The sequence below is a fragment of the Phyllobates terribilis genome, unplaced genomic scaffold, assembly GCF_046119375.1.
Source record: "Phyllobates terribilis strain yellow unplaced genomic scaffold, ASM4611937v1 Scaffold_11__3_contigs__length_659146591, whole genome shotgun sequence".
Lineage (NCBI taxonomy): Eukaryota > Metazoa > Chordata > Amphibia > Anura > Dendrobatidae > Phyllobates > Phyllobates terribilis.
In genome coordinates, this window is record NW_027362771.1 from 330,579,153 (window position 1) to 330,594,156 (window position 15,004).

General features: G+C 40.7%; 1 protein-coding gene across 3 annotated transcripts in view; it reads right to left on the reverse strand.

The window, feature by feature from the left end:
* The window catches only part of SLC28A1 (solute carrier family 28 member 1), a 101,186-nt gene that overhangs the window by 6,529 nt on the left and 79,653 nt on the right, over nt 1-15,004 (reverse strand). For all 3 annotated transcript variants that reach the window (XM_073652680.1, XM_073652679.1, XM_073652678.1), the window contains 3 exons: nt 4,113-4,310; nt 536-617; nt 257-355 (listed from right to left, as the gene is read on the reverse strand). In XM_073652680.1, the coding sequence (XP_073508781.1) occupies nt 257-355; nt 536-617; nt 4,113-4,310 (379 nt within the window). The remainder of the gene's footprint in view (nt 1-256; nt 356-535; nt 618-4,112; nt 4,311-15,004) is intronic.

A 15,004-nucleotide genomic window follows, 5' to 3' on the forward strand; every position in this document is an offset into this window, starting at 1 on the left:
GCATGTGAAGAACGCTTCACTTCCGCATGTCCCTGGCAGGAAAACGCATGTACAATCCGCATGTACAATCCGCATGTACAATACGCATGTACAATCCGCATGCATTTTTTTTCTGCCAGGGAGATGCAGAAACGCTCAGGAAAAAATCCGGAGCATTTCTGCATCGTGGGCACATAGCCTAACAAGCAGCAAATATTAATTAAAATACTAAATACAATAGTAACAAAAATACAAAACAACACAAAAAAACATGTACCTGCAATACATGCATTAACAAATGATACGCACGCTCCAGTCATCAAAGCACGAACCACTACTTTGGCAAGGTCACCTTTACGTTCCTGAGCCATAGAGGCTGAGACACAAAAAGGATTACGTTAATGACCTAATTAAAAAGTTAGTGTAAAAGAAAAATGAATAATAAACCTAATTTTACAGATCACTGCAAGAAATCACTATACTTTAGGAATATCAAGTGAAGATTTCTTGTGATTTTTCACTCACTATCCTTTATTTTATGGAAAAATAAACTTACACAGTCCTCCTAGCATGATCCCAATTGAACTGATATTGGCAAATCCACAAAGGGCAAATGTAGTGATGATCTCTGCTCGCTCCTGCAAAACACAATTGGTTTTACAGTGACATGTAAAAGTTTGGGCATCCCTGGTCAAAATTACTGTTATTGTGAACAGTTAAGCAAGTTGAAGATGAAATGATCTCTAAAAGGGCTAAAATTAAAGATGACACATTTCCTCTATATTTTAGGTAAAAAAATATATTGTCATTTTTTACATTTTAAAAATTACAAAAAGGAAAATGGAATGATGCAAAAGTTTGGGCACCCTGCATGGTTAGTACCTAGTAGCACCCACTTTTGCAAGTATCACAAACTGTAAACGATTTTCGTAGCCAGACAAGAGTCTTTCAATTCTTGTTTGAGGGATTTTCATCCATTTTTCCTTGGAAAATTCTTCCAGTTCTGTGAGATTCTTGGGTCGTCTTGCATGCACTGCTATTTTGAGGTCCACAGATTTTCATTGATGTTCAGATCAGGGAACTATGAGAGCCATTGTAAAACCTTCAGCTTGTGCCTTTTGAGGTAGTCTATTGTGGATTTTTACATGTGTTTAGATCATTATCCATTTGTAGTAGCGCCATCTTCTTTTCAACTTCAGCTTTTTTACAGATTGTGTTATGTTTGCATCAAGAATTTGTTGAAATTTCATTTAATCCATTCTACCCTCTACCCATGAAATATTCCCCGTGCCATTGGCTGCAACACAACCCCAAAGCATGATTGATCCACCCCCATGCTTAATGGTTGGCGAGATGTTCTTTTCCTGAAATTCTGTGCCTTTTTTTCTCCACACATACCTTTGATCATTGTGGCCTAAGAGTTCTATTTTAACCTCATTTTAACCTCCACAGGACTTGTTTCCAAAATGCATCAGGCTTGTTTAGATAATCTTTTGCATGCTTCTGACACTGAATTTTTTGGTGAGGACGCAGAAGTTTTCTTTTGGTGACTCTTCCACGAAGGCCACATTTGTGAAGGTGTCTCTGAAAAGTAGAAGAATGTTACCACAACTCCAGAGTCTGCTAAATCTTTCTGAAGGTCTTTTGCAGTCAAGCAGGGGTTCTGAATTGCCTCTCTAGGAATTCTACTAGCAGCTCTCAATGAAATTTTGCTTGGGCTTCCAGACCTTATCTTGACCTCCACTGTTCCTGTTAACGGCCATTTCATAATTACATTTCGAACTTAGGAAAGGGCAATTTGTAAACGCTTTGCTGTCTTCTTATGGTCTTCTCCTGAGTTGTGGGCCTCCACCATTTTTATTTATAGAGTGCTAGGCAGCTGCTTAGAAGAACTCATGGCTGCAGTTTTTCTGCACAAATTTAGAGGAGGCTGGGTTTTGCATCACCTGGCCTTTTCTAATGATGATCGTGAACAAGCCATAACCCTAACAGGCTAATTAAGGTCTGACACCTTGGTCAAAGTTATCTGAGCACACAAATCTCCAAGGGTACCCAAACTTTTGCATTGTCCAATTTTCCTTTTTGTAATTTTTTAAATTTTAAAAATGACAGTATTTTTTTGTGTGCCTAAAATACAAAGGAAACGTGTCATCTTTAACTTCAGGCCTTTTAGAGATAATTAAATTTTTAACTTGCTTAACTGTTCACAATAACAGTAATTTTAACCAGGGGTGCCGAAACTTTTTAACGACTGTACATCCCACTGATTAAAAAATAAAGCATAAATCAAAGCATCGGCAACACATCAAATTTTAATTGTGAACAAGGTGGCATTTACATTGGTAATTTAACATCACAACTTTCTTGTATCAATTTTACATGAAATTTAGGGAATCTTAACTCTTCCCACTCCACATTTGACAATGTGTACCATGCTCACAACACGTTAGTAACACATCCTGTCCCTTCTCTACTGAATCGGGCTTAATTTCCATAGAAGACTATAATGATTTAAGTTTAATTTAATAGAACTGCTGGCATTTGGTGGTATAGGCATACGACAGGCCCTAACATGCACCTGTAGGACATTAATGTGAAACAAGCATTAGACCCAAGCAGTATGTGCATCAACTGCACACATTACAGTAAGAGGACAACTCCTTCTTCACATTCCACATAACCAAAATAATAACAAAAATTAACTTGTGAATGCATTTCCAATCAACCATAAGATTAAAAACACCTGCCTAGTATTGTGTTGGCCCCCACGTGCCACAAAAACAGTTTAAACGCATTGAAGCATGAATTCTACAAGACCTGTAAAGGTGTTCTGTAGTATCAGGCCATTAGCAGCAAACCTTTCAAGTCCTATATATTGAGAAGTGCAGCCTCCACTAAGTCACATGCACCCAGCGTTCACATGATGTAAATAAAAATGTGACTTATCAGACCAGGCCACCATGGTCCAATACTGATGGTCATTGTAGGCACTTTCTGTGGTGAACAAGAGTCAGCATGAGCACTCTAACAGGGCTACGGACTTGGCAGCCACATACCCATCAAGCTGCAACACTCTGTGTTCTGACATGTCTCTATTGTGGCTAGTTTACAATTCTCAGCAATTTGTGATACAGTAGCTCTCCAGACCAGAGAGTCTAGCCTTCACTCCCCATATGCATCAATGAGCATTGGGTATCCAAAACTTTGTCACCAGTTCACTGGTTGTCCTTACTTTTTGGTAGGTACCAACCACTGTATGCAAGGAACACACCACATGAACTAGTGTTTTGGAGATACTCTGACCCAGTTGTCTTTCCATCAAAATCTTGCTTCAGTCAAACTTGCCACAGTGGAAAAAAAAGAAAACAGCCTTACCAACACCAGGTCAGATTACCAATGGACTAGCAGGATGCAGCAGACCCCCATGATAAAGGCGGGGGCAATGACTGGCGTCCTATGCAAGTCCCATCTGTGTGCATGTTCAATACTACACAGCCACCCCCTCCATGAACTGGTAGGTCTGTGAGTGGCTGTGTGCATCAGTATTTTGCACCTGTGCTGTCCCCACCTTTATCATGGGGGTATATACCTAAAATCAGATTGTTCATATACTGCTTATTATATCCCTCACCTTAAAATGTGTAATTGTCGCAACAAAGGAAAGGGAGGGGTTAATGTTATGGCTATTTGGAATATATATATAAAATACTGTTGCCTCAACATCTACATTAATATTGTTTTCAGACAGAACTCTTGTGTTCATCAAGCTGGAATGAGTCTTAGTACAAGTATTCAAAGTGAGAACATTTTGTGTACTTGTATGAATTATAGTTTATTGCAGAAAAAAATCACTTCTCTTATTTTTATCTTTTATTATTTCTTCATAGAAGTAATTTACTAGTATTAACATTTTGATGTCACTTTAGCAGACTTGTAACATTTGCACTTTAACATAAGAGACTGCTGACCACTTAGTCCTACAACTGGCAATTATTTTTTCCTCTATTGGGATTTATTGAAATTAAAAAAAAACAGTCAAACTCATTGATTATCACAGGACCTAAAGTTCTGCCAAACATTATATTTTCACTCTTGTTTTATTACAAATTTGTTTTTTATTATATTATGCTTACCGAAATCCACTGTCGGGATCCATCTATCCATTCCTCCACACCTTCAATGCGATTAGTCTTATAATCAGCCAGCATTCGATATGCCACAAACTCGTTCAAAATTATCTTTGTCCCCAACATCTCACCAACTAGATCTGCTTCATCCCATTCTACTCCCATCATAAAGGCCACAGGCATGAAGATGTAGGAAAGTATAAGCTGGAGATGAAGGATTGTATTGTTAAAGCAATGCAATCATATATTTCTTGCAATATAATATTAAAGAAGTGAAAAGGATTGTGCCATGAAATATTGGCCACTGACCCCTAAAATTAATAAAAAAAGGTGTCTCAAAATCCCCATTTCTTCTCACTGCACAACATACATGGGGAGAAGCTTGAATGAGGCAGTGGTGGTCATGCATACACACTGTTACTCTACTCCATGTCCATGAGGCTGATAAAAACTCCTACATGCAGAACCGTTTCTGTCAGTCCTGAAGACATTGGCATCGATTCGTCAAAGTGTTTATACCACTTCTCCTGTAAAAGTTGCACCATTTTTGCATAACACATAGTTTCATAAAAATGCAGTAACTTTTGTCCCTTTCACACCAGTTTTGGACAGATCCGCTGAAATGGGAGGAGTGGGACTGGGCATGGCTATGCCTGCAGTCAAATTCATAAAAATTGGCGGCGTTTCTTATTTTGGGAATGTTACTCGACTAGAGTAACATTTTTGGAGAGGCACACGGAGGCGCCTGTCACTGATAAGGTTTGCCAAATTCATGAAGTTGTGTACGCATCTTAATGAATTCGCCCACCTTATTCCTGCATTCCTTAAAGAATTGGGGTCTTTGAATGGAGTGGCTGGGTGCATGCTTATCTACCAGTAACACTTCTTCTCACTGTGATCCGAATCCCCATTTTAATGATTGGGAGGAGAGGGGTCCCAGTGGTAGTACCACCTGCAATCAGCCATGTGTGGTAATGTGTTAGTCAAAATCTTAAATTATATGTGAGCCCGTTTTCTAGTCTGTTCTCTTTCCTATATTTGTGACAGCAGAAAAAATGCCATAAGAGGGAATGACATCCTGGGATGGATCAAAGTCTAGCCCCATCAAATAGTTTTGCAGTGAATTATAGAAGAATAAATGTACCATAATACTGTTCAAATAAAAATGCCATACTTTCCCTAAACAATGCTTTCATTAAAACAGCAAAATACAATACTAATATAATACTGCTATACTCTGTCACAAGGGAATGGAAGCATTTACAACCATGATACATAATTTAGCTCAACCCTCTAATATCACAGAATAACACAGATGACAAGCATTCTATATCCCCTGCAATGAAAAATAGAATTAGAATATCAAAGAATATCTATAGCAAACACAACCAACTTGTTGGATTTAATCACTCATTTTGGTCTTTTTTCGTTTTAAAGAGGAGCGAAGTTCATAGGGCAAAATTCTAGGGCCCTTTACAGTTAGAATCTGGTGTACATGCAACAGCAAATGCCCCTCGTTATGACTGCTTCAAGGAGATGGATACGTAGTGAGGTATAAGCTGAGACATTCTTCTTTTATTACTCAATTTCTAAAACATCAAGGGGATTTACAAAGACTAAGTTACCCAAATGTAAAATTTTGTACCATTTGAAGATCTCAAGCTACTACGTTAACTTTAATACTACACATATCCAAATGCTACAAATAATGGATAAATGAATACACCTATTTAGTCAACTAGATCCATTAGAAAGATCATTAAGTTTAATCTTTCCACAGAAGTTGACAACTTATTCCAGTGGAAACAATTAACAATTCATCAGAAATGTGACTGAGATTAATGTACAATAAGAGAGTTAATATATAACACGCTTTCTAACCAGCTAGTAGACTTTGGAATTCCTTTTTCTCTAGTCTTATCCTTAACACTGCCATAGGAGTTTTACTAATTTCTCTTTAAATAAAATAATTCTGTAACCTAATTAATGGAAGTGCAAAAAAAATAAATCCTACTTGCATGAATTAAAAAGAAAAAAAAGCACTCTAAAAAAAAGATTAACTGCTACATATATTACGAAGTTTTTTAGTTAGCCAATAATCTATAATTTTCCCTTTCAATTAATCTTATTTTTAATTTATGTGCTGTATAATTTACTCTACCATCTCAATTATAATTATATGTCAAATAGCAATATATCAATAAAGTTATCAGTACAGATTTTGTACCTTTAAAAAGAAAACTCAAAGTTCAAGTTCAAAGATGTATATTGATTTTAAAGCTTTACATAAGTTTGAGAGCAATCAAGTATTTTCTGCTTTGATATAGTAGTTAAACTACATTATGGTAAAGATTACTCCAAGGGCTCATGCACACGTCAGTGATTTTCTCATACGAGAAAATCGGTACCAGTTTCATCAGTGTTTTTTATCAGGTTTTCATCAGAATGTCAGAGAGTTTGCTCAGAAATTCTTCAGTTTTTCTCGGATTAGAAATTCTCGAATTAGTTCTTTTTTTTTCTTTACTCGTTTTTTTGACAAGATAATATCACACAGAGCATCAACATAATGGCATTTTAAATCATAACAATCAATTCTGAATATTCCAACATATAACAAAAACATGTTGAAGCTAAATCAGGCTTAATACATTACATATTTCAAGAGTTATACAATTACAATGTTACTCAGAGTGAAATTTAGATAAATCATACAAATAAACAACTTAAAGATGAACAAGACATACTTAATTCATGGTCTAGTTTCTGAATTTAATTGAAATTAAACCTTATTATTGTTATAACCTTAAAGTGAATTTGTCACGACATTTGACCTATTTAAATTATTAATTTGGGCATACAGGCTATAGAATACTGAAAAAGTCCTACCTGTATGCCTCATATCAGATGTCTTGTTGTTGAGAAATCATCTTTTATCACTTTATATAAATGATCTCTTACAGGCTTTGGGGAGGACATTGACCTATAAAATTCCACCAAAAATACAGTAGATTGATAGCTATAGCTCCTAATATAATAATGTAAAACCAAAAGAGTTTCTTCAAGACCACCTCAGAGGATATATGGCAAAATTAAATGCATCAGGCCTCATAGGAGGAACAAATGAAATAATTGAGCATAAGACTAATAATCAATAAGAAAGTTTTATTACATCAATAATAATAATAACAATGAGCACTATACAATCAAAGTAAAGGAGAAATACAGCTAAGAACATACGTAGAACATGAGTGCTATTTAAATGGCTGGATCTAATTAATGAACCAATCGGTGCGCTCACCGTCATAATGCTCCACCCCTGTGACAATGTGACCTGGCGTGCGCCGTGCATGATGGGCGAGAGGACAACATCACAAAAAATGCTTTTGCCTGCATATTGTTATAGTGTGCCATGTGTCCAGTGGGCTTTCTCTCTTATGGAACGCATCTGCAGTTCAAAGTATCACCACTCATAATTTAGACCATGAAGTACCATACAGGTGGGCTTTTCCTGCTATGGACCGATGGGCAATCTCTATGGCGGAACGCATATGCAGTTCAAGACACTGCTTCTCTAAATATAAATCACAGCGTACCATGTGACCAGTGGGTGTTTTCCTTCTGTGGAGCACTTCTACTGTCTAGGCATCGCTGTGAAGTTTCACATGAACGGAAGTGACGCCGTGAATACGGACATCACACAGCTTGAAATGCAACCTGCGTTTCAAATTATTGGAAATGATGTGCAGTGTAATGCACATGATAATGAGGGGCATTTCCCACTGGACGCCAATGATCCAATGATTGGTGTATCACAATGTCTGTCTAATCGAGTGTGCATTCCAAGGCACAGGAAGTCGCACATTTGACACATAGCATACTTTCTGCACACATGGAATCGAGACTGAGTTTGGGTAAGTCCTCATTTACTTACTCAAGGTGTTTGGATTTAATCCTTGATAGCACATGATTATTAACATATGGGCCCACTAGTGTGGTGCCATTGCTTGTTCCACATCCCTAGTGAGGGGTGTTTTGCCCTGTTTTCCTGATGACATGGATAGTGCCATGTCCCCTGATGAATCACTCTGAAGAAACGCAGGGACAGCCCAGGGCTACCTAGTCTGTGAGTCTGCGGTTGCCAGGGTCAGTCTGATCAGGGACTGACAGAGGTTAAAAACCAGAACTCCTCTTATACTGGCATAAGGAACTATTTGAATACGGCACCTCTTCTTGATGACTACATACACACAAGAAATTGGTGAGATTGTTCCTTTACATTTTTCTATATTTAATAAGCACTATACTGTATTGTGATATTGGTCACAGAACCTAGCGATATTGTGTGTGCTAAAATACGATTGTACTATTGTTATTGATAGCTTTGCCCTGTTTTTTCACCACTGTCAAGTTATTCCTAAACAGGGATGTGGGCATTACTTGTTTTTACGTTTTTTATGTGCGTCTAGACATGATTTTATTTTTGGGATATTTGCCATTTTAATTCATTTCGAGTAAAAGTTACGTTTTAGCTTTGCATTTAATGCTATATGGTCTATTTCCATCTTCCCTATGTATGTTCTTAGCCGTATTTCTCTCTTACTTTGATTGTATAGTACTCATTATTATTATTATTATTAATGTAATAAAACTTTCTTATTATTAGTCTTATGCTCAGTTTTTGGCATTTAATTTTGCCATATATCTTCCGAGGTGGTCTTAAAGAAACTTTTATTATTATTTATTTATATAGCACCATTGGTTCTTTGGTGCTGTACATGAGATGGGGTTACATACAAAATACAGATATCACTTACAGTAACAAATAAACAATGATAGAATGGTAAAGAGGGAAGAGGACCCTGCCCTTGTGGGCTTACATTCTACAGGATGGTGGGGAACGAGAAAGTAGGCGTGGGGGAGGGTGTTGCCTGCAAGATAACTCCAGACCTTATTTTACATGAACGGGATTTACCAGTGTGATGTGTGATGGCCGCTTTCTGCTCTTCTGATCTCACTGCAGAGCTGTGTGTGATTATACCTGACACATCTGCAGGTTCCTGTCAGCTTCAGCTTCCATCTCACAGGCAGACAGGGTTGTAATGTTGTTACAATACATCAGAGCTCTGGGAGCTGCAAAAGATGTTTGCAAGAAGCCAAATTTAGTTTCTCCTGTTTTGTGTTAGTTACTTGTCTCACACTGGTAACTCCCCATTAATGTAAAATAAGCTCTGGAGGCAGAGTTATCTCCCAGACAGCGGCCTCCCCAGAACCTGGAAGAGGTCATATATATAAAGTGATAAAAGATGATTTCTCAACAACAAAGCATCTGATGATATGAGGCATACAAGTAGGACTTTTTTCAGCATTCAATAACCTGTATGCCCATATTAATAGTTTAGATAGGTCAAATATGGTGACATACTCCCTTTAAAGGGGATATCCAGCACTTTGCAAAAAAAAAATGTGCCTGAGCACTAATAGGCAGATGGTTGTGACCTACCTGCCTGTTGGCACCGCTTTCTGCCGTCACAGAGCGGTCTCTGACTGCTTATGCGAGCGACTCAGCGGCTTCTGACGTCACGTTGTCAGAGCGCCGGTTTCTTTTCCGCTCTGCTTTGTTGATAGGGTGGGACTGCCGACATCATGCTGATTGACAGCCGGATCTCCACTGCCTACCTGGAGGAGCCAGCTGTCAGTAAGAATGACGCCAGCAGTCCCACCCTGTCAGCAGAGCAGCCCAGAAGAGGAAGTGCTGCTCTGTTGACAGAGAGCATCTGAATCGCCAGCAGGAGCGGTCAGTGACCACTCTGTGCCGGCGCTGAACAGATTTGGGCACAATAGGCAGGTAGGTCGCAACCACCTGCCTGTTAGTACAGTGGCACATTTTTTTTTTCTACAAAGTTCCGAATATCCCCTTTAACTCATTATTTCAACCAGGTCTTGAACATTAGCCATAACGGAGTAAGTAGTTCCCCCTGTTTGCGGAGATCTAATCCATATCCCTCACACCTTTTCAAACTTTTCTGGGCATTTCCTATTCTTATATATAAAGTGTTCAAATGAAAGCACAATGTTCACCATTTTTTATGCACCTGCAACGTTTTCCTAGCTAGGAATAAAGAACACCATACTCACAAGGATTTCCTAAATATCATATTAAACTCCACATATTAGACTAAATTAAAAAAAAAAAAAAAAGGGAGACCCTCACAAATAAGAGAGCTCAAACGACCAGAGTTTTTTTAAACAAAAAATGATTACTTTATTTAGACATTTAATACATAATTAAAACATCATAGTGCCACACAGTGAGGACACTGCTAACTCCAATGTTATTTTAATCACAATCGGACATGATTAGAGTACATGAAAAAAGTCAAAGGTACATAATTAGGGCACATTTAGAGTATATACTCTCATGGCAAATAATTGCCTCAAAACACTATTTCTCAGTCCTATTTAAATTAAAGTGTCTAGTGCATAGTGCAAACCTTTTTTTTTTGTTTGTTTTTTGCCAGTTCCTTGTTAGGCCCATACAATATCTATCCATCTATAAGGAATATTTATATATTTATATGGCTAATATAAAGCCTAACTAACAGATAAGATAATCCTAAAAAGGTAAGTCCCCTCTTGGTATCTGTCCCTATGCAGCCAGTGCACATAGGTTCTTCTAATAAATAATTGTCGGTACTTACTTGTAAGAGTATAGGAGTAATGCCCGTGTCCTCGCGCACCTACACGCGTTTCGCCCTCGCTTCATCGGGGGGCGTGTTTTTAGGGTGAGCAGGCATTGCCTTATATAGGGAAATGTTGTCCGGTCTCATATCCGGCCCGGTGTGTGGACCTATTTCCGGGATACGATGGTAGCACAGGCCCTTGTCGGCGCATGAGTCACCACACGTCACATCCTGTAGGACACTTCCGCCCGCCGACAGTGGAACGCAAGCGTGCCACCGCTGCTAAGCAGCGATGCGCACGCCGGCGCGCCAGCGGGCGAAAGGTCCGGAGCGACAGTGGCGCGCATGCGCACTAGGGAGCACAGAGGAGGAATTATAAAGATGAATGGTGAGTACAGTGAAAGAAGGTCCCACATTGTTCAAATACAGATATATAGATATTCCTCATCATGATAGCAGGTCCAGCCAAGAGGGTCATATGGGGGTTACTGTTATTTCTGTTTTCCTTCATCAGTTATCCCCAACACCAAATAATGTCAAAAGGTTTACAGAAATATGGGGGGGAAGAGAAATACATTTCACGCCATATGGGGCGACTATACATAATATAAAGATTTTAGCCATAGTCCAATGGCAGCATGCATTCACATGTCGTTTGGACATATGTATGCATGATGCCATCAAGGTTCAAAGACAGCCCATGTTATGCGCCCTAATTATGTACCCTTGACTTTTTTCATGTACTCTAATCATGTCCGATTGTGATTAAAATAACATTGGAGTTAGCAGTGTCCTCCCTGTGTAGCACTATGATGTTTTAATTATGCATTAAATGTCTAAATAAAGTAATAATTTTTTGTTTAAAAAAAACTCTGGTTGTTTGAGCTCTCTTATTTGTGAGGGTCTCTCTTTTTTTTTTTTTTTTTTTTTTAGTCTAGGAATAAAGACTCTGAGAAATATACGAGAATGATGGGACCACATTTCCTTGTCCAAGATACCAAACAAACATAACAAAAGTTCTATTGAAATATTAATATTTAGAATTACAAATAAAAATTCTAACGTTTCTTCCCAAAAGTATCTAATTGTCTAAGTGTCTTCTTGTGCAAAGTGGCTTCGGAGAGAAGTGGCAGTTATTTCAGAGGCAGTTAGTCAGGGCAGGAGTCAGGTAACAAACACTTTTACCACTCACTCTCTTTTAACTATGATTCTGTTAGCTCTCACTTTTTCCTCTATAGTCCTCCACTTTCTAATAACCCCTCAAATCCCTACACCTAGTAAGAAACTCTTAATCTCTCCCTCTATCCTCCCAATTCACCTCACCTCCTCCTCCGAATTATTCCTCAACATTCAATCCTGGATCTCCAAACACAGACAGCCACCTCATGCTCTCTCCTGTTCCCACCTGCTAACACTTTCTCTGCTCCTCCTCACTGCTGGAGATATCTCTCCAAATCCTGGTCCTCCTCGCTATATCCCCACAGTTACTTCTACCTCCTATCCACGACCTTCCTCAAACTGTCGCAACCCTTCTAACCTCATACCCATCCAACTAATACCCGCCTCCTCAGCTATACTAACAGGAGCTCTATGGAACGCTCGCTCTGTCTGCAACAAACTTTCCTTCACCCACGATCTTTTCATTACAAACAAACTCTCTTTCCTCGCCATCACCGAAACCTGGCTCACCCCCTCTGACACGGCCTCCCCAGCTGCCCTTTCATATGGCGGATTCCACCTTTCCCACACGTCCCGCCCCAATGGCAAACATGGTGGAGGCGTAGGTTTCCTCCTATCAGAACTCTGCGCTTTCACCAAAATCCCACTGCCACCCTCCGTTACACTCCCCTCTTTTGAGGTGCACTGTGTGCGCATCTACCTCCAACTGGCCGTCATTTACCGACCCCCAGGGTAAGCCACCACCTTCTTAGACCATTTCACCACCTGGCTGCTTCACTTCCTTTCCACTGACATCCCCACTATCATAATGGGTGACTTCAATATCCCCATTGACACTTCCCACTCGTCTGTCTCTAAGCTCCTATCCCTCACTTCCTCCTTTGGACTCACTCAATGGTCTTCCACACCCACCCACAAAGATGGCCACACACTGGACCTCATCTTCACCCGCCTCTGTTCCCTATCTAACCTCTCTAACTCACCACTCCCTCTCTCTGACCATAACCTCCTCACATTCTCTACCCTCTCCTCTCCGGGTGCACAATCCCCACTCCACAAACTCACACACCCTCGCAGAAATCTCAAACACCTTGACCTACACTCTCTCTCTGAATCCCTCCTTCCTCTCACAGACATAAATTCCTTACACGATGCAGACGTTGCTGCTGCTTCATATAACACCACAATAGCTTCAGCTCTAGACTCGATCGCCCCTCTCACACACACCACACCTTGCACATTCAACAGGCAACCCTGGCACACTAAACTTACCAAAGAACTGCGCCGGGCCTCCAGGGTTGCGGAGCGGAGATGGAAAAGGTCTCACTCCATCGAGCACTTCATCGCATTCAAGCAATCCCTCACTAATTTCAAGTCCGCACTCACTACAGCAAAAGAAACCTACTTCTCATCTCTCATATCCTCCCTATCTCACAACCCTAAACAGCTATTTAACACTTTCAACTCTCTCCTTCGACCCCCAGCACCTCCTCCCTCTTCTCTCATCTCAGCCGACGACTTTGCCTCATTCTTCAAACAGAAGATTGACACCATCAGACAAAACTTTGGCCTAAAGTCCACACAACCCCTCCTCATATCTACTCAACCCTCCTCCTCCAAACCCCACTTCTCCACCATTACAGAAGGTCAAGTCTCCTCTTTACTCTCCAAATCACACCTCACCACCTGCGAACTTGACCCAATCCCATCCCACCTCATCACTAACCTCACCACAGTCTTCATCCCAACCCTAACCCACCTCTTCAATCTATCACTAACAACTGGAGTCTTCCCCTCATGTTTCAAACATGCCGCAATCACACCCATCCTCAAAAAGCCCTCCCTCGACCCTTCCTCTCTGACTAGCTACCGCCCCATATCACTCCTCCCCTTTGCCTCAAAACTTCTAGAACAACATGTCCACCTTGAACTGTCCTCCCACCTCTCCTCCTGCTCCCTCTTCGACCGTCTACAATCTGGCTTCCGACCGCATCACTCGACTGAAACTGCCCTGACCAAAGTCACCAACGACCTACTAAATGCCAAATCCAAGCAACACTACTCCATCCTCCTCCTTCTGGACCTGTCATCTGCCTTTGACACAGTGGACCATTCCCTCTTACTCCAGATTCTCTCATCTCTTGGCATCACGGACTTGGCTCTATCTTGGATCTCCTCATACTTAACAGACAGGACATTCAGCGTCTCCCACTCACGCACCACCTCCTCATCTCGCCCCCTTTCTGTCGGTGTCCCCCAAGGTTCAGTTCTAGGACCTCTGCTCTTCTCCATCTACACCTTCGGCCTGGGACAGCTCATAGAGTCTCACGGCTTTCAGTATCACCTCTATGCTGACGACACACAGATCTACCTCTCTGGACCCGATATCTCCTCCCTACTAACCAGAATCCCACAATGTCTGTCCGCCATCTCATCCTTCTTCTCCGACAGATTTCTAAAACTCAACATGGATAAAACAGAGTTCATCATCTTTCCACCCTCTCATTCACATCCCCCATCCGACCTATCCATCAACGTCAATGGCTGTTCACTCTCCCCAGTCCCACAAGCTCGCTGCCTTGGGGTAACCCTGGACTCTGATCTCTCCTTCAAGCCACATATCCAAGCCCTTTCCACCTCCTGCCGACTCCAACTCAAGAACATCTCCCGGATCCATGCATTCCTAAACCATGAATCTGCAAAAACACTAGTGCATGCCCTAATCATATCCCGCCTCGACTACTGCAACCTCCTGCTCCGTGGCCTCCCTTCCAACACTCTTGCACCTCTCCAATCTATCCTAAACTCTGCTGCTCGACTAATCCACCTGTCCCCCCGCTATTCCCCGGCCTCTCCTCTCTGTCAATCCCTTCACTGGCTCCCCATTGCCCAGAGAATTCAGTTCAAAACCCTAACCATGGCATACAAAGCCATCCACAACCTGTCTCCCCCATACATCTGTGACCTAGTCTCCCGGTACTTACCTGCACGCAACCTCCGATCCTCACAAGATCTCCTTCTCTACTCCCCTCTTATCTC